Here is a 27,741-nt window from a genome sequence, read left to right as displayed (position 1 = left end):
TGATTACATCTGTTTCAATGTGCTATGAAGAAGCCACATTGCCCGAAACGTCGCCTGTTCCATATTTTCCCTTTCAAGGCCACCGTGTTATTGATGAATGTTTTGAGCTTTTCAGGAGGGTCCAGCTCCGTTTTGCAGTCAGGGGTGGTGTTGCTTTGTGTCTTCCCAGTTGATGGAATCTGTGGCTCGTTTTTCAAATGTGCACCTTGACGTCGGCATACATGTCCGACTCGTCGAATAACATCACGGGACCCTCAACGTCCACTGTCGGTGAGACAGGCAAGCGCATATTTACAGGCTGATACGCACACCGCAGTATTAACCAGGGTGGCCGATGGGCAATTTAAAAAAAACACTCGTTCATTTCGCCGCCACCAAAAATAAAACAACAAACGGAAGACACAATCCGAAATAAACAACTTGCTGAAGTTTTCTAGGAGTGTAACCCCATGTTGTGTGCAATGGGCTGTCGTGTACGAGCTAGCAAACATTTAAATAAAAAATGTACTTCATTGAAAACAACACAACAGCATCTTGGGTGACCCAGGCGACTCTTGCACGGTGAGACTTCTGTGTTCCTGGTCTCCTGGGTACCTTCGCCTGATGTTCGCAAAATAAACTTGAAACGGTTTCGCGAGTCGTGGTGAGAGAGGAAGATTTAGGCTATCCCAGAGTTGAACAATAAATTGTAAATGAACGAGACTCGCGTTGCTTTATTTTTGTCCCGTTGCTTTAGCGCCCTCTAGCCACATCACTGCCGACGAGCACGGTGCCGTGCTGCATTACATCACGCACGGCGTACGACGGGGTACGCCGTGCGTAATACGTCATCGTTGTTTACGCCGTGCGTAATGACGTATTTACGCACGCATGACACGACGGGTAACGCCGTGCGTAATGACGCCATCGCGCCGTGCGTAAAAATGTAAGCACGGCGCTGCGCCGTTCGTAGTGACGTCATCACGCACGCATTGTCAGGCGAGTTACGTCGTGCGTAATGACGTCATCGCGCCGTGCGTAAAAATGTAAGCACGGCGCTGCGCCGTTCGTAGTGACGTCATCACGCACGCATTGTCAGGCGAGTTACGTCGTGCGTAATGACGTCATCGCGCCGTGCGTAAAAATGTAAGCACGGCGCTGCGCCGCTCGTAGTGACGTCATCACGCACGCATTGTTAGACGGGTTACGTCGTGCGTAATGACGTCATCGCGCCGTGCGTAAAAATGTAAGCACGGCGCTGCGCCGTTCGTAGTGACGTCATCACGCGCGCATTGTCAGGCGGGTTACGTCGTGCGTAATGACGTCATCGCGTCGTGCGTAAAAATGTAAGCACGGCGCTGCGCCGCTCGTAGCGACGTCATCACGCACGCATTGTCAGACGGGTTACGTCGTGCGTATTGACGTCATCGCGCCGTGCGTAAAAATGTAAGCACGGCGCTGCGCCGCTCGTAGCGACGTCATCACGCACGCATTGTCAGACGGGTTACGCCGTGCGTAATGACGTCATCACGCACGCATTGTCAGACGGGTTACGCCGTGCGTAATGACGTCATCACGCACGCATTGTCAGACGGGTTACGCCATGCGTAATGACGTCATTGAGCACGCTCTGCATCTAAATTCACACGCAACGAGGTACGTGGCGCGCGGAATAACATTTAAACACATTTGTGTTTAGATATATGTAGCAAAAAAATATATATCTAAACTACACATCGTAACCTGGCAAGTCGTGAGCCACAAAGACTAAAGTATTGTCAGGATACGATTCGCAAATGTTTGAAGCGGGAATAGAAATTAACAAGTTGGACAATATCACCGCTGGCAACTGCCGCGAAACCTAAGAATCTCGCCGCGCGTGTTTTTTTTTTAAGATTATTATTATGTTCCTGGCGCCTTACATTTACGCGACGAAATGTACACAATTACTTCACGGCGAGGAGCTTTATACGACTGTGCATTCGTTCGCGGCGATGCATTGGCCGTGGTGCACGAGGGCCACCGACCGACAGAGACGCATCGATCTGCCATTGCAGCAGGGCCGTTGCTCGCAAAAGGTCGCCAAAATCGAACTGTTGCGAGGGTTATTTTTATTATTATTGTATCGAGGATCAACAAATGCGTTAGAGTTTCTTTGTTGAGAGGGTTGATGATAAAACACCCGCGTTGAGTTTAAATGAGAACTGAAAAATTTTGAGAGGGAAATTCTGCGTACAGTGCATTATTCGGTGGTTTACACCATTGGAGAGCCTCATTTGCCAGTAGAAAAATACGATAATTGTTGTTTTGCAAACATGACTCCTTGTAAAAAAAAGGTGTCAGTTTTGTTGCCAGATAAAAGGGTAAAAAAAAACAATTATCATATTCGGTGGTTGTTGAGGGGTGGTTTTGGGTCAAGGCGCAGCACTGCAATAGCCTGGCTCGTGCCACTGCCTCCCGAAGGGGCATCGTGGTATCACACGGAACTTAAGGACCGTGTTTGTATTTTTGGCCTACTCTTCCACGCCGGCAAGGTGTCTTGAAAGAACCTTAACTTGACAGTACGTCTCTACGTTGGTGTGCTGTGTTTTTTCTGCAATATTTTGCTGTCTTTCCTTGGATTTTCTGTTTGCTCTTAGTCACATAGTCACTTTAAGATGTTTTCTTGTTCATGTTTTTTGCTTGTTGCGGTTGCACCCGATTCAAGAGCCGAATGGCTCACCGGGCTATACCTAATACATGAAACTTGAACTTATTAAATACAGCAGCGAGTGCACCTGTTTAGGCTGTTTGTAATGTGATGTTGCTGTTGAATACCGGGTGTGTTAACAGTATCAAGACACTGTTGTCGTGGTAGTTGCAGACTACCGTGTTAGTATTTCTGTAGACTTTTGTCGAGACTCAATATTCATTTCTGACGACTGCCTGCGGCCAAAGGCGTCACCCTGAATGCCCTCCCCCGGTTTCGTCAGATCTCTGAATTCCAAGAAGCAGAGTGCGCCTCGTGTTGGGATGATGGGTCAGGGGTAGGGAACGTCCGGCCCGCGGGCCGTATGAGGCCCCGCGAAATCATTTGGTGTGGCCCTGCCAAGGCAACCGCAGGCGGGACTCGAAATTCAATAAATCTAGGAGCAAACCTGCAAAAGCAGTTGCGAGTAGCAGCAACATCATCAATAGCCAGCTAACATCACACGCCTCGCCAAAGAGAAGCAGTTCCAGCCATCGCATTAGGGGTGAGTTCATTAAATGTTTGGCCAAATATAACAGGCTAATTTTGAAGTTGATAATTTTGTATGGCCCGCGAATGATGCTATAAATATCCAAATGGCCCTTGGCAGGAAAAAGGTTCCCCACCCCTCGCCGATGGGTCATTAACCACGCTTTGCCAAGCGGGTTGGTTATATGGTAATGCCGCGCGATTTTCCGTGGTGGGAAACGCCAAAAGGCAGTGGGTATGAAATCCATTGTTGGTGCTGTGCTTTACACCCCCCCCCCCCAGCATTTATAGAAACGTGCCTTTAGAATGTTTAGATGACTATTTAGATTTTTGTTGGTGCCATAAATTGCCACGTGATAAGCCGCTTCGTTGAGCTTATCATATGTGGCCAGGTCGTTTCTGAAAAAGAGCTACTGTATATAACTCAGTGGGGGTTACCTGATAAGATAAAACATAGTTTAGTTGTATTTGTATATTTTAAGTGAGTTGTTTACCATTCCAATACTTGGCATTCCGATCGTGTTTTTGTATTGTTCGATGTTGTTACGTTCTGACCTGCCCCGACTGGACATCTGTGAAAAGTATAAATAAATATTCAGATTCAGATTTCTGTGCTTTCCCACTGTCACACTCGCCCCCACTGCTCAGCTTAATGAAGTATGATCAAATAACCCCCTCCCTCCACACGGCCACACAATCCGTACGGTGCGGGGAGCTACAGTGGATTGACAAAGGGTGCTGATCTACGTGGAGTGTGGTCCGTATGGGTTGGTGGAGGAGGCAATGGATCCTCGTACTTGTATGTTATGTATGCTGAACTTATTTCGCACCGGACGTAGCCAACCATGCTAATCGGATTTGGACAACAAACTAAAAACAAATATCCGTTCTCAAGAAATGAGTTTTAATTTTAGATTTAAAAGAGCATAGCTCCAGTGGCTTCCTAATATTGGAAGGAAGAGCGTTCGAGACCGTCGCAAAAGCGCATCTGAAAGCGCGTGATGTGGTGACCATCATTTTTCGATGGTTAGCCCAAAGCCGTTTTGAGGATGACTTGACTTTGCGTGACTGTACTACTATATGGGAACCTCATTTGCCAGTAAAAATATGATAATTGGTTCTTTACCCTTCTATCTGGCAACAAAACTGACACCTTTTTTTACAAGGAGTCATGTTTGCATAGACCGCAATACCTGCAGTCATAATACAAACAAAAGAACATAACTCTGATAATGTGCACTGTCCTTAAAGTTGATTGATCCACACCCGAGACAGCTTTCCTTAGAGCCTAGTCTCATATGGGTTGGATCAGATGACGCCAAAAGGCGCACAACTCAAAGACAATGCACCATCAGAGTATGAGAGCTCGGGGCAAGCATCTACACTATGGGAACCTCATTTGCCAGTAAAAATATGATAATTGGTTCTTTACCCTTCTATCTGGCAACAAAACTGACACCTTTTTTACAAGGAGTCATGTTTGCATAGACCGCAATACCTGCAGTCATAATACAAACAAAAGAACAAACATGACTCCTTGTAAAAAAAAAAAGGTGTCAGTTTTGTTGCCAGATAGAAGGGTAAAGAACCAATTATCATATTTTTACTGGCAAATGAGGTTCCCATAGTGTAGATGCTTGCCCCGAGCTCTCATACTCTGATGGTGCATTGTCTTTGAGTTGTGCGCCTTTTGGCGTCATCTGATCCAACCAATATGAGACTAGGCTCTAAGGAAAGCTGTCTCGGGTGTGGATCAATCAACTTTAAGGACAGTGCACATTATCAGAGTTATGTTCTTTTGTTTGTATTATGACTGCAGGTATTGCGGTCTATGCAAACATGACTCCTTGTAAAAAAGGTGTCAGTTTTGTTGCCAGATAGAAGGGTAAAGAACCAATTATCATATTTTTACTGGCAAATGAGGTTCCCATAGTGTAGATGCTTGCCCCGAGCTCTCATACTCTGATGGTGCATTGTCTTTGAGTTGTGCGCCTTTTGGCGTCATCTGATCCAACCCATATGAGACTAGGCTCTAAGGAAAGCTGTCTCGGGTGTGGATCAATCAACTTTAAGGACAGTGCACATTATCAGAGTTATGTTCTTTTGTTTGTATTATGACTGCAGGTATTGCGGTCTATGCAAACATGACTCCTTGTAAAAAAGGTGTCAGTTTTGTTGCCAGATAGAAGGGTAAAGAACCAATTATTTGCGTGACTGTTTATGCTCCTTGACGAGATCCTTTGTGGCAAGCACATTGTGTGTAATGAGCACGACCTTATAATATATACGTTCATCAACCGGAAGCCAATACAACTCGGTGAGCACCGGACAGACATGGGCAGATCTTGCAGTACCCGTCACAACACGTACCAAATAATTTTGTACACGCTGCAGCTTGCTAATGTTTTTTTGCCAGACGTCCCGTAGAGTAGCGAGTTGCAATAATCGAGCCTTTTTGATACTCCGCTACACGCCACCGTGTTGGCTATTTCACGACTCAATAGTGGCCAAATGTGTCGTAGAGCCCTGATCTGAAAATTGCAGTCCCCGACTTTAATGTGCACGTGGTGATCAAACGACATTCTGGTCAAAAATGGTGCCGATACTCTTTACATGAGTTGAAAACTGAATCCTGGAGTCTGCGATCGTCATACCTTATTCACAAATTTTTACACCTGAGTCCGAGTGCCATATAGTAGAACCTCCCCATTTTCCTGGATTGAGCTGAATTTCGTTTCATTTAAACTGAACGTGCGCCACCCGTGTGCCATCTTCCAGGTTATCGAGGCTCTCTATATTTGAATTCGTTGCAGAGTACAATAATACATTTTGCTGCACCTCCCTTTGCTGACCTCGTAGGCCCACGGCAGCAGCCTATAGCACCTGTTTTTATCCGTGGTGGTCTCCTACTCAAGCAGTGTCCGACGTTGACCCTGCTTGGCTTCTGAGCTCTTGAGCAGATTGGGAAAATTTTCGGTGATTTTGTCATCGTCTCCCAAACTGTGAGGTTGCCTAATTTGTGGGACCGCCCCCTGGATAATAATAGCCGGTGGGCTGTGTGGTAAAAGATCTTGACTCGTTTGGGGCTTGACTCAGCCCATCATTTCTCCCAAGTACTACAATAAAAAAACTGCAAGTCACTCGTAGTACTTATTAGGATAAACTGCCCCCCCCCCCAATCCATAGGAATTTCCACAACTGGAGATGAGCATCACTTGTCTTAGTTCGTACAGATACTGATCTTGTGTGTTAACCAATTCCGCATACTGTACTAAGACTGCATGTTGTGCTGTAGTACGTCACCCGTCTCTGTACATGCGCATATTCAGGCCCTTTGCCTATACATTGCTGGATGAGGGCCTCCCCATGCCGTGTGGTTCATATGGTTCGTACTTCACCACCCAGGTCATTGAAGGGTGGTGAAGATGTTAGCTATTCGAGGGTGACCTAATACTGTGCAGCACATTACGCTGTCTTTCCGACAGCCCTGTTCTTCACCTGAGGACGGCTGCTTGCGTTGTGGCCGAAACGTCGTGAGAATTTAATTTTATTATGTTTTATTTTTATTATTTTATTATTTCCCTTCTACGTGACTTTACCGAAAGAACCAAAAAGATTACATACACGTTGAAATAATAAACTGCGGATAGCTCACGTTCAGTTTAAATGTGTTTGAAAGGGATCGGCAAATTTATAAACAAATATATTTGAACTCTGTGTTTGTGTGTACAGCTTGATGGTGTGTATGTCAGGGCAGTGAGTAAGTGTGTGTCTGTGGGACATCTTATTATAGTTTCTCCCACGTGGAAGATGCTTCTAAACTCGGTTACATGTATGCAGTGCATGTGGCTTGTAGACACCTAGTTCTGTTGTGAGGCTAAATAAAACACAAACCACCCCCTTGTTTTTGTGAAATCTTCACGCCTGCATTTACATGACCATTTTGCAGTTTCTAAAAGCCAACGTGACATTGCCAATATCGTTTAATACCATTCTTAGAATTCCTCCGCCTCTGCCCACCCAGCAGGAGACTGTTTACAACCACAGTGAGTAAATCGGCAGATCGCTTCTGGTGGTGTAAAGTCGTCTAGCCAGCATGGAAGAGTAGGCCATATACCCACTAGAAGGCGGGGGCCCTTCCACCAGCACTGGCATGAGAAAGTCATTGCGGGGCTGTATCTTTCATTTTTTGTCTTTTTTTCTTTCTCGAACCTTCATGTAAATTAACTTCACTTCCCCCATTCCGTTTACAGGGACTTGCATCCGCATGACTTCCCGGTGTCAGCACACGCATGCCTGTGTGTCTGTGCGGGTTGCTTGCATGTGCCTGGTACGCGTGTGTCTGAACGGAGCATAACTGGTGAGCTTGGCCCACTCAGCAACTTGTAACAGCGATCCCCACCACTCTCCCAATAACATTTTTTTTTGCAAGTAGAAGTCCGTATCTGAACATGGAGTGTCCCTCTCAAAGGTCATCTAGGCTTAAATTAGCTTCTGGGAGAGTCGAGTGAACTTTTATTTCACAACATGAAAAACGGCTAGTCTGACGGAGAAGCAATTTGGTAATACTACACTAGCAATGGTAAACAAACACGAATAACTCAAACGTATTCGTCAACACTGCCCTAGTAAAAAAAACACATTTTCAATCGGCGATGTTACAGGAAATTGGCCTATGAGCAGAAAAGAAGAGTCATTTCCTGAACCGCCACCTATTAAAAATTAAAACAAATAGACATCTTCAACTATATTTGTTTCTACACCCACAATGCTCCATTGGAACGCATAATGAGTTTGTGTACGGTCTTGTCTTTTTTTCTTTGAACGATGTCCCATAGTTTATATTGATTGCCCTTACCAATATCATGTCAGTCAGCATTTGTTTAACAAGCCTGACTGCTGATGAGACCCAGAAGGCCAAAACCGGTGCAAAATTCACTCGATCAAACACATTTTCCTTGACAATATCGGACTGGAAAACCAATAGGCTGATGGACTAAGCATATTATTTTATTTAAATGTGAAGACTGAATGGAGCTCTGAATATATATTTTTTAGGATTTCGTTCTCAGAGGGTTTGGAGGGAGTAGAGTGGCAGGGCACACAGCCTCATTCATTGCGGATCGTGGGGGAAAGGGCCCAGCGATACCGCTGGGATGGTGGCATGGCTGAGCGGTAGCACCTCTGACGCTTTTTACAGAGGATGGTGGTTCGAACCCCGTGGCAGCCCTGGTTATTACCAAGGGGGGAGGGGAGCAGGGGGTGGCATGATTACCATTGGGCTTAATTGTGGGGCTGCAATTCCAAAATTGTTGAGACCCAGAAAGTTGTAACTGGCCCAGCGTTTACTTGCTTGAACAAATACTGGCTGGATAATGTCAGTCTGGAATGCCATAATTTGTATGCATGTGTGCAGACTGAACAGAGTTCTGCGTACGTTTGCTTTTTTATCCGCAGTGCTTCACAGCAACGCGTTATAAAATAAGCCCGTGCAAAGTTTATATTTTTTGGTTGTATAACGTGCACAGACTCGCAGCTCTAGAACATCTCATCACCTCCTTTTGGGAGGAAATGAGCATAAACAAATGCATCTGGCGTCCCTCCCTAGCAGCCAACTGTCTCTCTCCAGGCTGGTGGAATATTTTTATGTCTCTTTACTCTGGTTATATAATTTTAATGAAGAGCGATGGCACGGAGATAAAAAAAAATCGTTGTCATCCACGATCAATGCGTTGCTGGATGAAAGCCCACCAAAAAAACCGCCACCTGGCACTCGCGCACGCACGAGCTAATACAATGTTCTGCCGGACTCGTTCATTGTCAGCCAGAATCTATCCACCGCTGGACGAAGGCCTCCTCCGCAAGCCCGCCGCCTACCCTCGTGGTCGCGCTGCTGCGAGTTTCTCACGTGCCAGGCCTACCACCACCGTATACAGGGGGAACACCGGAGTTGTTAGTCCATTGGCAGGTCGCGTGTGGTGGGGTAAAATGTGGATACGCCAGAGGTCGCAACCGGGTACCCGATACCCGTACCCTACCCGATACCCGGCTACCCGTACCCGCCCGGGTACGGGTACTACGGGTAGCCGTTTGCGACCCTGGTGCGGTCGGGTACGGGTACGTGTAGGCCGTGAGTCACTGGTGAGTAACCGTTTGTCACTCATTTCGGGTAGGGTACGGGTACGGGTAGGGAACGGGTACCCGTACCCGCCCGGGTACGGGTACGGGTAGCCGTTTGCGACCCTGGTGCGGTCGGGTACGGGTACGTGTAGGCCGTGAGTCACTGGTGAGTAACCGTTTGTCACTCATTTCGGGTAGGGTACGGGTACGGGTAGGGAACGGGTACCCGTACCCGGCCGGGTACGGGAACGGGTACCCATTTGCGACCCTGGTGCGGCCGGGTACGGGTACGGGTAAGGAATCAAAACCCGTTTGCGACCTCTGGGATACGCCCGCCTACTACAAGACGTCTGGCCAGTGTGGAGGAGTAGGCTAAAGTGCTGTCTAGAGGGGCACTGCGGTTTTCTGCAGTGGAGGCTCTTCTGCCAGCAGCGGTGTGAGCAATAAATATCAGGGCCGCACCTTTTTTTAATTAGAGTATTTAAAGTGGCATTAAATCACGCAGGTGTTACTGCATGTTAACGTGAACCCTGGTGTGACTGCCTATTAACCCGAACATGCTCGTGTGCTTGCATGCCCATCAATCATTAAAATCAACCCAAACGTCCACTTATGGAATGTTACCGCTTGTTTGATTGAAATATCCTGTGTTTGTGCCGCACAAATTATGTCCTGTAAGCACTGTACACACAACAAGGCAGCCACCCAGCCATGCTTGGAACACTTCTACCGACACTCTTCGAATCCTTAGTAGGTTGCCTTACTTTTGCGCCGTATTGAACGATACCATATTCTTCGAAAGTCAGACACACCCTAAAGTTGTGCCCTAGGGCAATGAAGTCGTACACAATCTGATGACAAGACAAAGATCCCCCGTGTAGCCTTAACAGACTGCTGGGGCAAGTGCTGTTAGTGAGCACCTATGAAGGCCGGCACGGCACACGAAGGAGGTGGCTGGCCAGCACCCCGCCTGACCACCTTTGTCTCCCCAGTGGCGATGTTTACACCAGGTACTCATTTGAGGTCGAGTCAACCTAGGGGAGGCCCAAAACCGGTTTAAACAAACACACAGCTACCGGCTTATAAGACGCACTCCGCAAAAAAGCTTTCTTTTCAATGCAGTGGAGGGGGAAATGGTGTGTTTTGTAATCCGAGGAATATGGAAATACATCTGTCTTCATTGTGGCATGGTTTTGCCCGGGCTGTTTGTGGCAACGCGTCTCTTCAGAGAAGCGTGGTGGCAGGGAATGTGACGACGCGTTGATTGGTGGAGCAAGCCTCTAATCCAGCACTGTGGAGGCAGCGGGGGTTGGTGAATTGCCGCACACATGTTGAGAAACTCCCCTCCTCCCGTGAGAAGCCATACCCTGGCTCATCAGGAGAACGCAGCAGAGCAATTGTGGACTCCACCTATTCCATCTGTGGGATATCGCGTTACCCCCTCACACGCGTGGGTTTTCTCCGGGTGCTCCGGTAACCCCCCCCCCCCCCCAGACATGGAAACTCTCATTAATTGCCCAATAGCTCTTTAATGTACAGGGACTCTTCTACTTACGAACGAGTTAGGTTCCAAAGGTATGTTCGTAAGTCGATTTGTTCATAAGTCCAACTTTACTCCTGTCGATTTCAAACATGTATGGTGTGTACACTAAACACGAGGAATGGCTTTAAAGTTGTATAATCTCCTGTAGATGTAGATGCCACTGGTTCTTCATGTTCTGCAGGTGTAGATGTCACTGGTTCTTCATGTTCTGCAGATGTAGATGCCACTGGTTCTTCATGTTCTGCAAATGTAGATGCCCCTGGTTATTTATGTTCTACAGATGTAGATGTCACTGGTTCTTCATGTTCTGCAGATGTAGATGCAACTAGTTCTTCATGTTCTGCAGATGTAGATGCCACTGGTTTTTCATGTTCTGCAGATGTAGATGCTAATTCCCTTTGGTGCTCGTGTTTCCTCTCTACTCTTGAAAACTCGGCCCGAACAGGCAACTGGACATACGGGCAGATTTGTTCATAGCTCTGAAAGTTTGTAAGTCGAGTGTTCGTAAGCAGATGAGTCTCTGTACAGAGGATTTCAGAGATTGTTGGTGCTGACTCGCCGGCTGGCTGCTGCCTTACCACTTTGTGGTTCCTCGCGCCTCCGAGTCATTCTCACTGTTCGAGGGCGAGCGAATACTGTGCGACAAGATTAAATCATTATTATTCGAATACAATGTTTTGGCTCACAATACATGCCAGTGCATTGTGTGTGTGTATGAATCATTTACTGACAGTGCTAGCATGTGAGTCACTCAGGGCACGTCTCCGTCATGGATTGAATGCAACTGTACAAACGAAGAGACTTTTCAAAACAAGTAACCATGTGAATGAGGAAGTCAAAACTAAATTAAAATGCAATGAACAGAATCGGTTCTTGAATTTCATCAAATTAGAATCGAGTGAGGAAATGCGGCACACATGTGACAGTGGTATCAACGAGGCAGTACAGATGAGACAAAGCGTTTTTATTTAAATTTCGATTTAAAGCTCTCGTGACTGCAGGGATTCATATTCTTGGTTCTTTCGGCAAAGTCACGTATTTTATTGTTTTTATTTAAATTGTGACAATCTAATCGTGGTGAGCTTTGGGAAGTTAATTGCTCGGTCCCAAGTTTCAGGCAATGGTTCTTCAGAAAGGAGAGTTGTTTAACAGCTGGACTATCTGTTTATCTAACTGATTGACAACTGTGCTGTATTAGCCATGCGGGTTGTTTGACTGTACTTCACCAGCCTGGTTCGTGTGGGAAGCCCGGGACCGGTTTGGGTATCGCTCACCGCCCATGTTAAATTATCGTAAAAAAACACATTCATAGTCGTAAAATTGAGTTGCAGAAACATCGAATTGGATTTAGGGGTCATTATTGCCCTCCTATGTAAACACAGACAAGGTTGTACGTGTCAGGGTGGTGACCTTTCAAGTTAACAAAATATGGAAAACCTGACCTTTCAGCTTCACAAAATATGGAAAACCTAAACACACATGTTACGCCCTCCCCTCCCGTCTTGTGTGTACAGTGTACTGTTGGCATCGCTCTTGTTCCTGCTACGGTGATACATCTTTTCTCGAATGTTTCCGAGAAAAAAAAATCTGCAGGTTTCAGCAGCTCCTCTGTTGATTTAAATAGCCGCTAAGTGTCCACTTGTTATTGTTGTTGCTCTGCAGTGACTCCGAATTAAGTTCAGGATTTTCTTTTTACTGGTAGGAACCTCCTGGTTACACAAGCCCACAGGGGACTATTGTGCCCGTCCATCGTGCAGGGAGGGGCTGGGTGGGGAGGGAAGGGCTGGGTGGGGAGGAGCTGGGTGGGGAGGGTGAGGCTGGGTGGGGAGGGGCTGGTCACCCCGTGGTGCCCTTATAAAACTCAACGTTTAACCTACTCACGCCGGCTTGTGCCCGCCCTCACAGTCGGGCATATTTGCGGAATACACCACGCCGCCGTTGACCCTGGCCATTGACCGAGCAACCCAACGTTCCTACCAGCTCCCTCTGCAGGAATGTGTTTTAGGGTCTGCGCTTGAGGCGCAGGTTATACTATGCACGCTGCACTTATTTCGCACCGTATGTAGCAAGAATCTGAATATTTGTTCATAGTGGAGGAATCCGATGAGCTATGAAGCTGTTTTTTTCACAGTTGTCCAGTATTGATTTGAAGCTTTTGTGACTGCAGGAATCCATACTCTTTGGTTCTTTCGGTAAAGTCACGTGGGTAGGAAAATAAAAAAATATATCACGACGTTTCGATCGCAACACAAGCAGTTCCACTGCTGGATTATTATTTCCGCCTGAGGATGACCGCTTGTGTTGCGATCGAAACGTCGTGATCTATTATTTTGTTTTGTTATTCTACCTACGTGACTTTACCAAAAGAACCAAAGAGTATGGATGTCCAGTAGTTCACAGATGTCCAATCGCACACCAACCCCCCCCCCCCAGCTGATGGTGGCTGGGGGTGCAGTTCTCCATCGAAACAAACGCCGTTCCCGGTGGCTTGACCCTCCTTTGATCGGGCGCTCGCCAGCAGGACACTTCGCCCCCGCCATAGGAACGTGGAATTTCCACCACTGGCTCAGGGCTGTAAACAAGGAGATGAGTAGCGAGGCGCCCCCTTTGCTCGATTGCGCAGGGAATCATTTTGAGCAGCGCACTTGCACAACATTTGCAACTTTCACGGCTTTCAGAACATTCTGTGCCAAGCGGACGTGTGAACCGTGTGTTGTTCATGTGTGTTAGACTGTGGGGTGATGTCCGTGCGCCCTGCCGTGGCTCTCTTGTGCCTGTTCTCATCTGTTTATACGTCAACATATAGCATTTGACGTTGTATAATCGTATACAGTGTGTGTGTTGTAGATTCAAACGCGTTTGTGTGCATGCCACTGGAGGTGTTTGCCGCGGTGTCACAGCAAATAGACTCAAATGTTTTTTGTTATTTCTGAAAATATCTTACCTGCGAGATGGAACGTTTCATCTGCAAGGGTGTCCAACTGATATGTTCCATCCCAAGGGAATTGGTATGGTCACGAGGCCGTGTGCCTCCAGGATAACGGGGTTTTAAGTAGTACTTACTACCTCCTATGGCCTGTGGCTCAGAAACATGGTCATGAATGAAACAAATATAATAAATAATAATATAGAAGAAGAGTATGTAAACAGGCGTAGAGTGAGGCATGCTGGGAGTTAGTTTGGGAGACAGAAAGACGAACACGTGGATTAGGTATACACGGGTTAATGACATCATCTATTAAGAAATATAAACCAATACTAAGCTAAACTATTATTATTTTTTCACGTCAGGGCCACTTAGCTATACTGTATAGCTCTTATTCAGAAGCGACCTGGCCACAGATGATAGCCCAACAAAGTGGCTTATCGTGTGGAAATTCATAGCAGCCGAATACTCTAAACGCGTGTTCCTAAATGTGGAGGGAAAAACCGCAGGGCCCGGAGAAAAATCAATACGACCACGAGGAGAGAGAGGTTGAGACGCAAACTCCACATATACAGCAGGCGTCAGTGTCGAGATCGAACCCATGGCCTCTTGTCTACCGGACGAAGTAGTTAACATCTCGCCACTGTGGCGCCTGCCTCAAATCTAAAGGGGCGATGGTCAAGAATAATAACGGAGCAGTAGAGCGAGCGGCTCGCGATCTAAAGGTTGCGAATTGGAAACCTGACTGCAGGGATTCATCTTCTTGGTTCTTTCGGTAAAGTCACGTAGAAGGGAAATAATAAAATAATAAAAATAAAACATAATAAAATAATTCTCACGACGTTTCGGCCACAACGCAAGCAGCCGTCCTCAGGTCTGTCGGAAAGACTGCGTCTGAAACTTGCGTTGTGGCCGAAACGTCGTGAGAATTATTTTATTATGTTTTATTTGTATTATTTTATTATTTCCCTTATACGTGACTTTACCGAAAGAACCAAGAAGATGAATTGGAATCCTGTTTGAGGGGGGTGGATTTAGTCTCTCCATCATCCATCCTCCCTCCGGGGTGTCGATGCAATTGGTACCACTTCGTGGGGGAACGTCGACAGTTGTTGTCTTGTGGAAAGATTCGCCCCTGCCATAGTTATGTGGAATTACCACCACTAGCTCAGGGCTGTCAATGGGAGATGAGCACCGCCTCTGTGCTCGTTTGAGCAGAAATCACTGTGAATTTTGATTCGCGGTTGTGATGGAGTTGGCCCTTGGCCTTGTGTCCAGGCCCCAGAGTCAACAGAGCATTGTCTGACACGGGAGATGAGTCAACACAACACATTATGCTATTCCTAGGATGATGTCACCCTATGTCCCGAGCACAATAGAGCGGTGGCACTGCGGTTTGGCGCTGCGCTACGGAGACCCGAGTTTGGTTCCCGCTCATGACCAACGCCAGTGACGCTTATCTGAACCGGTCCTGGGTCTCCCCTATGTCGACTCGGCCTCAACTGAGTACCTGATGTGGTGTGTAAACATCAGAAATTGGGAGATAAAGGCGGTCGGGCGTGGTGCTGGGAGTGCCGTGGGGTTGGTGGTGAGCTGCAGATGGCAGTGCAATTGTTATACTTCTATGCTTACACATGTATAATGCTCCCCGCACGAACCCATGGAGGGTGGTGAAATATGGTCAAATAACCCTTCGCGGCCTGCACAGGTGTGGGGAGGAGGCCCACGTTGCCATCTAGCAGTGGAGTGACACAAGGGCTCTTGAATGTGGTAGGGACTCGCAAGCCAAGCCGCGTCTTCTTGACCGACACGCTGCAGTGTAATACAAGATACCTTTGGCCGACTCAGTGAATCATCCAGAAAGTTCCCGTGACCAAAATACAAACATTCAGAACCCATGGAGGTTCAGTGTGGGTTTTTTTTTCCTTAAATATATTGCAGCAAATTGACGGTCGTATTTCACGATGCACCGAATTTATAGTTACAGAAAGGTCAGAAAGGAGACGTTTATTAAGCAAATTGGCATCGTCCCCAGGGTTTAATGATGCTGCGGTGAAATTTTGATTTAAAGCTTTCGTGACTGCAGGGATTCATATTCTTGGTTCTTTCGGTAAAGTCACGTAGAAAGGAAATAATAAAATAATACAAATATTAAACAATACAAATTCTCACGACGTTTCGACTGCAACACAAGCAATCTGATGATGATTATTTTGTATTTCCCTTCAACGTGACTTTACCGAAAGAACCAAGAATATGATGCTGCAGTAGTTTAATGGTTTGAAAAACTGGGGTGTGCAAACCCGGCGGTTCGGTTCAATCTCTCAGCAGCGGCAGTTGAAGCAACGGTGCGAGTTTCAAAAATCTTCGCCCAACGCCTCTGTCCACCCAGCAGTATAAGACGTCCGTAGGCCACAGTTAGTCGATCGGCAAGGCAGCCGTGTGGTGGGGCAAAATGTGCAGCGGTGCTCCGAGCTCTTTCAAGACGTCTGGCCGGCGTGTAAGAGCAGGCCAAAATACGCCCGTCTAGATCGGCGCGTGTGGAGTTCCCTCTCGTGGGAGGCCCTAGCGCCAGCAGTGGCGTGAGCCGGCAATTGCTGGGCTGCGCCTTTGCCCAGCTTTCGTAAAACTTGGTGAGCTGGCCAGGCCCTCTAGGTGTGTCGCGTTGGGAGTGCTGTTCTGACTCAGCCCAACTGCGTGAGGCATAGCTGTCTGCTGAGTAACTGCGAGCATATTATTCTTAATCTTATGCCTAGAATGACTTCATCGGTCTGTGCGATGTGTGTGTGTGGTTTTGGCATTGTGTAGCTTAAATGGTTGCACGATGAGTAGTGGTCATGTTTAACACGTAAGCTTTCGCGACCAATGTTCATAATAAAGGTTTTTGGGTGAGATCGCGTAAGTATGTGTCGTAACCCTCTACTAACCCGACACAGCCAATTAGTAAGTGGTTATGTGTGTTTAAAAAGCCGAAGTAAAGAGGTTGTGGTCAGGTCTAAAATATAAATTAAATTTAGCCATTTCTCAATCCACCAATGGATGAGGGCCTCTTCATGCCGTGTCGCCGTATGTTTTTTTTTACCGAACTTCACCACGCTGACACCATTGGAACCTCCTTTGCAAGTAGCAATATATGATAATAGTTTTTTTTACCCATTTATCTGGCAACAAAACGGACACTTTTTTTTACAAGGAGTCATGTTTGCATTGACCACAATACCTGCGGTCGGAATGCAAACACAAAACACACAACTCTGATAATTCACCACGCTGGTCAGTGCGGATTGGTGGTGAAGGTTGGAGCAGGTAGGGTAAGGACCGGTTTTGATATCACTCGCCACTGATGTTAATCGCCCGCTGGTGGCCTGGCATCAAACTCGGGTTGCCAGGGTCTCTAGCGCAGCGTGCCAACCAACTACTGCGCTACCTCTCCACCGCTGCCGTGGTTTATAATCGACAAAAAAAAAACGTGAACTGATGCGCGAAAAAATCCGATCACATGTGCACGGGTGGGCCAGACATTGGGAGATTAATAACATTCGCGTGAAACGCCAATTCCAAACAAAAATAATAGAGCCGGGCAGAGAAAACAAAAGATATTGTCCACTTTGTATATTTCAACAACTAAAAATTTCTGACCCCCCCCAAAAAAAGCCGGAAGAAGGAACGGGGGAGCGGAGTTCACGATTGGGAGGAAAACACGGTGGGGGGGGGTTGCGCGTGCGTCTCTGCGTGTCTCCGCGAGGCATTTGCAGCGGGCATCTGTCACCGTCGCTCCCGGCGGGAACGTTTATTTCAGGGAGGGGAAAAAACAGGCGGAAGAGCACGTCATGCTCGAACGTTCATTGCGTCGTTACCCCCTCCTCCCCCCCCCCCTCGATAAAAGCTGAGCGAATGCACGTGGATGACGATGGCGATAGTTAAAGCGAGAGGAATACACGTCCTGAGAAGAATCATATTTAAAAAAAAATCGGGAAAAATATAGCGCCAGGGGAGAATCGTTTGCGTGCGCGCGTGTTGGTTCGGACTTGGTCGCGGTCTCTTAGCCACCCGTTAACGTGGTTTCTAAGGGGCCGTGGTATCGCTTTACATGATCGTTGTGGTTGACGGCGGTGAGTAAAGTCTGTATTTGTGTTACTATCGAATGCAAAAGTAATTGTATTTGACCGTATTCTCTGGATTATGAGATGCCCCCTTTCCTCACCACATGTAATTTAAAGCAATAGTTGATGGTGCGTCTTTTAATCCGGTAGATGTGCGTGCACGTGCGCGTGTGTCTGTGTTTGAGACCAAATTCGTGATGCTTTATTTGACCCCAGCACAAGCGTGCGTTGAGGTCTTACTTTCCGGAGCGTCTTATATTCTGTAGAATGTGGTAATTCCCTCCGTGCCATAATTTGATGAACCCATAACATTTTTGAAATTTTTACTTCATTTGTGTAGTCTCTTGTCCGTTGTGTGTCACTTGTACCGACTCGTCTTGTTAATTAGCTTTAATTTAACACGTGCTTAGTTTGCACAATATATATGCTGCATTCCTCGCACTGTTCCCACTGTTGAACTCCATCCCCATCGTCTCTTTTCCCAAACTCTCATCGTGACCTCGCTCAATTCAAGCAACTCGTTGCACTCGATCTGTTGCAACTTCTGTTTTATTTTTATTATTTTATTATTTCCCTTCTACGTGACTTTACCAAAAGAACCAAGAAGATGAATCCCTGCAGTCACGAAAGCTTTAAATCGAACATTTTTCTCACGGTGCTGTTTGTTGCTGGCCCGCTGGCCGTTGTGGCAACCGTGTGAAGTTTTAAAAAAAATCTAAATAATCTATTCTTGTCACAGATTGCATTACTGCATTGTAGTCTACAGTATATGTTATTATTTGTTTACCCAAGACAGGTCTCCCTTGAGTCTCAAGACTCGTATTGGGAGAGGGTCCTATCAGCTTCAGCTTATGTTGAAGTACCCTGTGAGCTAATAAGCTCTTAAGTCTGGTGTCATCAATACAATCACTCCATTTCCGTGACGGTTATAACACATCAGATATAAAATAAATGAATCGTACAAATTAATAAATGAAAAAAAGTAAGAAAGCATATAAGTTCAAATATAAAATGTATCTTTTGAAAGTTTTGAGCTTAGTAAGAATAAAAAAGTGCAAGATTCGGCATATAAGTGCCAGTGGTAAAACACACCGTTTCCCAAGAAACACTGAATTTAAATCTACAATTTAACAAAAATTAAAACTGTGCCATCACTGACAACGACGTTGCACTGAGTAAAAAACAGCATCGTTACAACAACAAAAAAGAGTAGTGCGGACAAGGCACAGGAAGACGAAAGAGGTCACTTACAGGCAAACGATGTCTGCACCTCGCCTCGTTTCTCACATTGTAGGTGACGACGTTGCCATCGTCCCAGTCGAATCACATCCTGGCGCTGTTACATTTCCAGCGTTGACATTTTTTGGCCAATGGCAGCCGCACGCTACATTTCGCCAAAATGTATTTTAATTGAAAACTAATTTTGTTGTTGCGTTTAGTTTTGTTGTCCTTACCCCGCACATCCGTTTAGCACGGTTGGCTACGTACGGTGCGAAAGAAGTTCTGCCTACATACATACACGTACTACGATCATCTCTTTAATCAACCCACACTGACCACACTACACGTACAGCAGCACCCTTTGTCAATCCACTGTTAGACAAGGCCATGAATAAGGCTGTCTCTGGTGTAGGCCAGTCAAGTTTCAAAGACAATGACACATTTAAGCGGTTGTGCTTTTGCTACGTTGTCCCCACCTGAAGAAGGACGCTTGTGTTGCGCCCGAAACGTCGTGATTTAATTTATTTTTATTTATTTTTTACCTACGTGACTTTACCGAAAAAACCAAAGAGAGTGCATATATTCTAATTATAATCAGAGCATGTTTATTTGCATGTTTTGCCACAAGCACTGTGTGTCAGAGGTCGCAACCGGGTACCCGATACCCGTACCCTACCCGATACCCGGCTACCCGTACCCAGCTGGGTACGGGTACCCATTTGCGACCCTGGTGCGGCCGGATATGGGTAAGGAATCAAAACCCGTTTGCGACCTCTGCTGTGAGTGGTTAGTGCAGACGGAATGCCTTGCAAAATGTATCTATTTGGTGTTTTAACATCTTAACGCCTGTTTTATTGCCACGAAGGGTAAAACCTATTTTACACGCTTTTATTTAGCTCACTCTGTCTGTTGTTGTTGTTGTCGTCGTATCCTCAAATCTTGTAACTCAATTTTAACCCACTTCCCAATGTGGTATCGACTGCAAACTTGGTATACTTATGTCATACTGATGACAATACTATATTCAATCATTTAAAATAAAAATAAAAATTATAAACCATTTTTTTTATATGTTATATTTCGCCTTGGCTCTAATTGTCCACGCTCAACTCACGTTGGCTGTAAATCACCACGGTCCCTTACGTTATGGCAAGCCTCGGGGCCACTTCCTGGAGTCGTGGAGTTCTGCCATTACTCGTACGGTACATTTCATTAAAGCGTGTTTTTAAAAAAGTATTTTTAAATATTACTTATTTATTTCACTGTTGCTCCCCGCACCGTACGGATCGTGTGGGCGTGCGGAGGGAGGGGGTTACTTGACCATACTACATCAAGCTGCGCAGTGCGGGCGGGTGTGACAGTGGCAAAGCGCAGAAGTCAGAATCAGAATATTTGTTTATACTGGAGGAATCCGATGAGCTATCAAGCTCTTTTTCACAGATGTCTAGTCGGGGCAGGTCAGACCGAACAACAAACAATATAAAAACACGATAAGAGTGCAAAGTATAGGAATGATAAATCACTTAAAATAAACAAAGACAACTAAACTATTCAAGTTCAACATGCATACGCACGCAATCGATGAATCGTCCCGTTGCGTGCGTGTTGCAGGAGGCGCGAGCTCATCATCTGTCCGATTCCGCCGCGTCGGAGCGGAGATCGCGGAGTGACGGCGTGAACTCTCCTGCGACGGCGCTAGCGGCGGCGGCGACTGCAGTGTACGACGCGATGGCGACGCGCACGCTCGTGCTGGTGCGGCACGGCGAGGGCTCGTGGACGCGCGAAAACCGCTTCTGCAGCTGGGTGGACCAGCCGCTGAGCGCCGAGGGCGAGGCGGAGGCGCGCCGCTGTTCGCGCCTCCTCACGGCCGCAGGGATCCGCTTCGACGCCGCCTTCTCCTCGCTGCTGACGCGCGCCATCAAGACCGCCTGGCTCATCCTGGAGGGCGTCGGCCAGGCCTGGGTGCCGCTGGCGCACAGCTGGCGCCTCAACGAGCGCCACTACGGCGCCCTCGTCGGCCTGAACCGCGCGCAGCTGGCGCTGAACCACGGCGAGGAGCAGGTGAAGGCGTGGCGGCGCGCCTACGACGTGCGGCCCCCGCCCATCGACGAGGGGCACCCCTACTTCGACGAGATCCACGGCGACCGGCGCTACGCGAGCTGCGACGTGCCGCGGGGGAAGATCCCGCGCGGCGAGTCGCTTCGCGACGTGCTCGAGCGCCTGCTGCCCTACTGGGAGGGCAGCATCGTGCCCGAGCTGCGCGCCGGCAAGAACGTGCTGGTGTCCGCGCACGGCAACAGCGTCCGCGCCATCATCAAGCACTTGGAAGGTGGGGGGGGGGTTGGGCGATGGGCGGCTTTTGGGGGTTGGTAGGGTGTCAGTTTGTTCAGGGTTCTCGCGCGCAAAAAAGGGGGCCCCGCAATGGGCCTGTGCGTGCGTGCGTGCTTTTGTCAAAGTGCACCTGGCCTGGCACAGGCGCCGTGTAAACATCACCCGTCACTTAGTGGCGAATGGCGGCTGTTGATTTTGTTGTCTCGATGAATCAGGAGGCGCGCACGTGGGATTCGGCCTCGAGCTCCCGGGGAGCCCTCTGTAGGCAGACGTTTGGGGTTGCTCCCAATTTTTTTAAATTAATCTGAATATCGGGCCTAGATAGAACATTTTGGATGATCCGAAAAAATGTTTAGCTTCGGATTGATCGGAAAACTAGACGTCACTAATTTGACATCACTTCCATGCTTTTCTCACCAATAGGTATTTACATATCCTTCGTATTAGAATCCGGAGAATACAGAAATTGTATTTTCCTAACTTCCACCATTCTCCACTCGCGTTTCTCCCTCCCTGCCTCCCTCCCCTGATGGACAAGCGCCTAACCGCTTGTCCATCTCCCCTCCTAGGGAAGAATTCCCGCTCCCTACCACAACACACATTTCCCTGATTTTTCTGTCGACAAGCTGCACTGGTTGGAAACCTGGCAGATGTGCGGCTATTGTGCGGGACAAAAACTTGTTTTCGTGCGATTTCAATCTGGACAAAAAACTCGCGCCAGGCAGCTGCCTCCCGTGAAAACACGCATGACCTCGAGTAAATCATTGGCTCATCGCCGTCTGCAATTTCATCCGTGTCCATGTGACCCACTTACGTGTGTTCGGGTTTTAGCGCTTCGCAGCGAAGGCTGAGAGCGTTTATGCACGAGCTCTGGCCGTCAATTCCCTCCGTGAATAACACCGAAGGGGTGGTGGGGGGAGGGGTACTATAACTTTTGCGGAGTCGATCTGATGTTTATGGAGTTTTAGTGCAGAGTCACATTGCTGTTAAGTGAGTTGCCCAATGGACGACGGAGTCGATCTGATGTTTATGGAGTTTTAGTGCAGAGTCACGTTGCTGTTAAGTGAGTTGCCCAATTTGACAACCGGCCACATCGATAAAAAGCGTTACCCAAAGTTTGCAGGACGCGAACCAGAACAATAGGGAGACTGCATGCAAATTGGATGACTCCCACCCCGTCACGAGCCTCTCGCTCCACCTAAAGTCGCGAGCCTTCACTTCGTCATCACCGCCATCTGAACCCCGGCCCCTGTCGCGAGTTGTGTGTGCGCGTCACAAAAACGGCGCACCATCGCCGCTTGCCGTTGCTGCCCGGGCGCAGGCATCAGCGACGCGGACATCCTGCACCTGACCATCCCCACGGGCGTCCCTGTCGTGCTGCAGCTCGACGACGAGCTGGCGCCGGTAGGCGAGCGCCGCTACCTGGGCGACACGGCCGAGATCGCCGCCGCCATCAAGCGCATCGAGGACCAGGGCAAGGCCCCCAAGGGGGCCACCGCGTCGCCTGATCCCCGTGGCGCCGTAGTCGCCGCCACTGCCACCACGGCCGCCGCCTGCCCCACTCCCTAAGCCGTTTGTATCGTATCCTGGAATATTGTTTGTTCCTTTCTTCGGAACTATGCGTCGTGGAGAATGGCTCTTCTTGTTAAGTTATGTAATATTTTATTTCGTCTCGCCCGGCCCAGCCCAGCACGCCACCTTCGTTCATGGGTATGGTGGGGGGAGGCGTGTGTTTAGTGCTGTTTTGTTATTTTGTTATATCGTTACTGTTACAGGTGACTCTGTTACAACAACCGGCTTTGCCGTTTTCTCCGGAATATAAGACTGCTCTGGAAAATAAGACGTATCCCCCAAAAACTTGTGCCCAGTGTCACTAAAGTTGAACGAACACAACACACACATCTATCGGGTGATGAGACGCACCCCCAACTTTTTCTTTAATATGCAGGGACGAAAAGCGCGTCTTATTATCCGAATAATGCGGTATTGTCCAACTCTTGCAATGCATGTAATTCTGGAAATGTACACATTTTGAATCTGTGCCCGAAATACAAAAATTGGACCTCGAGACCAAATTTCCGGTCCGACTAGTAAAATATATTCGGATCGATACAAATACGACAAGTTGCGTGGAGTGACGTCGCGTTTAATGACGCCGCTTGCGGCTCTCTCCCTGCCAAGGGTGGCGTCACACAGCATCGAGCTACATCACTTTATTACACTTTATTAGCACAAAGTCGCGGTTTTATACTTACTATTTTATTTACCAGGTAAAGCCCACTGAGCTATGAGTGTTAAATTATCACGGCATGCGAATGATACGAATGCATGAAGAAAATAATTCAATCTGAAATTATCTTTAAAAAATTACAACTTCTTGAATATGAAGCTCATCCCGAACTGTTAGCGCTATCAGAGGTGAGCGAGTGTGTTGTGGTGGTCATCTGTACCATCTGCTGATGTGTGGTGTTGAAGCTGAACACGCCAGCAAGGTGAGCGACCCAGCCCAGAGTTGGTAACAATCGGTGTATTTCCGTTTCCGGTAAAAACCGAATGATAAAAACCCAGTAAACACCGCCTACCAGTTTGCCGCACATACAGAGCTGTCCCGAGAAATACAAATAACACGTTTACCTTTTTTCACTGGGAAACGTAGAGAGCTGGCCACAGTGGTGTAACGATCGGCACACTGGAATTGCAATCCGGGGGTCACCGCTTTGATCATCCAACCTCATAAATCCCCTGGCACCTTTCCACCCAGCGGTATATAAAAAACGTTGCACCGTGGTTAGTTGATCAATAGCTTGCATGTGGTGGGTACTCTCACATCTTCCAAAACATCTGGCCAATATGGAAGAGTTCAGCACGTAGGCTTTTTCAACCAATATTGTCCATAAAGAGAGGTGTTTTTTTATTTAAGACCGAAACAGGAGGATTTCTCCACAACTCTGGCTGTAGCCTGATGATGCTGGTTGTAGTTACTGGCGAAACGTCGTACTCGAATTGTAAATGTTTTTAGTTTACTCTCTAACACACCGGTGTGCTGTACTAGTAACGACACCTCGAGGCAAAGCTGTGGCCTCTCCCTAATAGTCCCTGCCCTGCAGACATGCGAAGATGCCACCATGTACCAAAAGGTTCCATCGAAAGTACCAGTAGGCAGTCCAAAATTATGTTTACAACTTAAAAATTCCATCTATTTTTATATCTTATATACACTAGCTTTACGGTCTCGAATAAGTAGTCATTATCGTCTCTCTTTGGCTGCCCTAAGTCTGCTGAGGCTAGGTCTTGGAGGTCACTGTGTGTCTCCAATGCGGCAGCGGTGGCATCTTGCGGAGAGGGTTGATGGCGTTTCGCGAGGTTCGCTGGCAACTGGATAGACTCTAAACGTATTGGTATTTTTTTTTACCTATTAGCATTTTTATGATCTCTTCAAATATAATAAACTAAACTAAAAACTATTTTAATTTTACCAGGTAAAACCCACTGAGCTTTCTAGCTCTCTTTTTCATGAGCGACCTGGCCACAAATGATAGCTCAACGAAGTGGCATATCATCAGGGTTGGGATCGAACACACGACCTTCTGTTACCAGGCGAGGTAGTTAACATCTCGCCACCGCAAGATGTAATAACGTCATGCAGATTTTTTTATGTCGTTTAAAACCCTTCATTTGCAGTTGTGAAGAGTTAGAGGTAGTGGCGGCAGCATCGGCAGGCCTTCGTTCATCTAGCAGCGGACTGATCATGGCTGATGATGCTGGCGATATCTTTGAACTTGGCATCAAAGGGAATATTATATGCGGTAGACCCCTTCTATCCACCAGTTGTTGTAACAGAGTTTTAATATTTCATGCAGGTGTTGACGTAACACGTCAAAAAATCGTTATTTAAGGAAGTTTTTTTTTACTTAAAATGTTTTCGCCTAGTTTTATACTGATTTTGTGCTATTGGCGTAATAGATCCCTTGGTGTTAAGAGAACAGGCCCACGGAAGTGGATATTGCAGAGCTACCTCTGAGATCGCTTCAAGTGACGTCTGGTCCACACGTTAAGCGGGGGGCGGGGGGGGGCCCAGCACTTTCCCCGCTCTGCCACTGCGCGTCATTTAAATTTCGCAAATCGTCAACAACAGTTGCGCGATCGTAAATGGTGGCGCGCGATTGGCCACGTTCCCCTCGTGACTTGGTCTCACGCTGATCAGCTGATGGTCTCAGGATATTTCGAGTCGACTGCTGGCAAACTTTTGACAGGGCACGCGTCGTGCGCTTTAACTGTGCGTGAGGTTTCTACAAGGAACTCTCACCACAGGGCACTTGAGCCTGAATTGAGAGCACTTAGGGATGATCGGTGTAAGCAGGGAAGGACACATCAGAGATTTTGCTCCACGTAGGAAAAAGGAGCAGCCCTCCTGTAGCTTCTCTGGTGTCAGGTCAGAGGTTTGGTACCTCTTAGATCTGGTGTCAGGTCAGAGCTTTTACCTCTGGATATCTTTTATCCTCTTGGTCGCAATCTGTCACCTTGCCAGATTGATCAATCCCCCGACCCCCCAGTCCCCTCTCCCGTGGTCCCCCTAGCCCCCCCCCCCCCATCCACAGCCCCCCCTCAACCTGCGGCTCCGGATCCGCACACGGCTCCTTTTAAGGACCCCGCTTCGTGACGTTATTCACGCGCGGCGATTGCGGCTCTTGAAATTCGGGGGAAAAAAAATCTAAAGTAGCTCCCTTGTTATTTTGGATCCTGAACCCCTTGCCACACACACAAAACCGCCTCCCCCCTCGTTTTTGCCGGTGGAACAGACCCCCCCCGGCAAAATAAATGCAACCTTCTCTGTGTCGTGTGCACACCGATAGTTTTGCGGGAGCACGCGACGCTGCTCACCGTGACGGCCGCGGTGAGATTGCGCCGTTGCGCCCAAGGTCATCTTCTCAAGCGGGATGTTTTAACGCTTCAAGTTTTTTCTTCCCCCTTCGTCCGAAAATCCCAGAGCTTTTGAATGTATACAGTTTGTATGCATTTACGTGTAGTTGTGTAGGTGTGTTTTATACGTACGTATGTTGATTGCATGGGTATTCGCTACGATATAGCTGATAAGTCTGTTACTAGCTGTCTCGCGGTATATATATCATGTAGTCCATGATGTCCTGGAAGTTTCAAATTGCATTGGATAGACGTATCATCCACTGTGTTGTGTACGTGCGTGTGTGCCACAATACATTTCCGTAGCAGAGTGACGTTCACGAATTTCATTTACGGTCAACATTGTAGGAAGTCTTATCGTAAACAATATGGTTTGTGTCTTAGCCTTGCTGACATGATTCGCAGCTACGTGGGTGAATGTGAATTCAAGCATTTAGAGCGACAGCGGAGTTTTCATATTCTTAAGTGTCTTTGCGATGAATTCAGTTCATGTGCAGTTGCGAGGTGGTTTCGTTTCACGGGATTGTAAGAGGCGGCAGTGGCTTGGTGAGGCCTTCATCCAGCAGTGGATTGACCGTGGCTGATGATTGCTGACCCGCCCTTGATGGACATTTGTGAAAAAGAGCTCTGTAGCTCGTCGGTTTTCCTCCTGAAGTCTCAATAAAGATTCTAAATTCTGATGATTTCCGCTAGAATTGGCGGTTAAAATTTCGGGGGGGGGGGAAGAAAAATCCCCGAGGGAATGATCTAAATTATCATCAGGACAATGCGTGGGCAGCAATTGCAGCGCTGCACCTTTGCATATATTTTTTTAGGATTCCGTTTAACAGCGAGTGTGTCAGTGAAGCTGAATTCAAATTTACGTGGAGATTAAAACGAGCTTGGAGCCAATACTTGAGAAGATAATTGGTCGGTTTTTCATCCCGTAACGAGCCATTTGCATTTCGTTACTAGTGTTATTTTGGAGATGTTACATAAACTGAAACATTGTGTGGAGACTTCTGAAATGGGATGTATACTTAGCCAAAGGAAGGCAATGTGTTATTAAGACGTTTTTACGAAGATTTTGCCCTTTCAAAACTACCATTTGGAAAAGTGTGAATGATTAATGATTTAATGTTTATCATCATTGTTTGGAGAATGAGTTCCGTCTTCACCCGAATCCAACAATATAAGTTTCACAATTCACTACTTATATCACTCAATAAAACCTGTGCCGAAACGTTTATGGCATTGCGATTATGTTTTCCCTGCTCTTGAACAGCATGGTGTGTTTCTGCCCATTGCGAATAGGTGTAACCAGCCTTCATCCAGCAGTTGATTGACCATGACTGATGATGACGACGACGACGATGATGTGAAGAGGTCTTCCTACGTCTCA

At 47.3% G+C, this 27,741-nt stretch overlaps 1 protein-coding gene across 3 annotated transcripts; it reads left to right on the top strand.

The window, feature by feature from the left end:
- Positions 1-1,594: 1,594 nt before the first annotated feature.
- On the top strand, positions 1,595-27,690 carry LOC144942326 (bisphosphoglycerate mutase-like). 3 transcript variants are annotated; one of them, XM_078869129.1, is made up of 3 exons: positions 1,595-1,635; positions 20,721-21,438; positions 22,824-27,690. In XM_078869129.1, exons 2-3 carry the CDS (start codon positions 20,838-20,840, stop codon positions 22,946-22,948), a joined length of 726 nt encoding a protein of 241 aa, XP_078725255.1. In that variant the 5' UTR covers positions 1,595-1,635; positions 20,721-20,837; the 3' UTR covers positions 22,949-27,690. The 3 variants fall into 3 exon arrangements, with proteins under 3 accessions (XP_078725255.1, XP_078725253.1, XP_078725254.1); XM_078869127.1 differs by having other exon boundaries at positions 22,762-27,690; XM_078869128.1 differs by lacking the exon at positions 1,595-1,635 and adding an exon at positions 17,547-17,897 and having other exon boundaries at positions 22,762-27,690.
- The last annotated feature ends 51 nt before the right edge of the window (positions 27,691-27,741 follow it).

This window comes from Lampetra fluviatilis, chromosome 27 (genome assembly GCF_964198595.1).
Source record: "Lampetra fluviatilis chromosome 27, kcLamFluv1.1, whole genome shotgun sequence".
In the NCBI taxonomy this organism is placed as follows: domain Eukaryota; kingdom Metazoa; phylum Chordata; class Hyperoartia; order Petromyzontiformes; family Petromyzontidae; genus Lampetra; species Lampetra fluviatilis.
The sequence above is the reverse complement of the archived record's forward strand: the minus strand, read 5'-3'. Positions and strand labels throughout refer to the sequence as shown.

Bases quoted from the DNA above. Each gene is read 5' to 3' on its own strand.
- LOC144942326 (XM_078869127.1), top strand. From the start codon at position 20,838: ATGGCGACGCGCACGCTCGTGCTGGTGCGGCACGGCGAGGGCTCGTGG. The intron at 21,439-22,761 runs GTGGGGGGGGGG...GCCCGGGCGCAG, and splicing joins CATCATCAAGCACTTGGAAG to GCATCAGCGACGCGGACATC.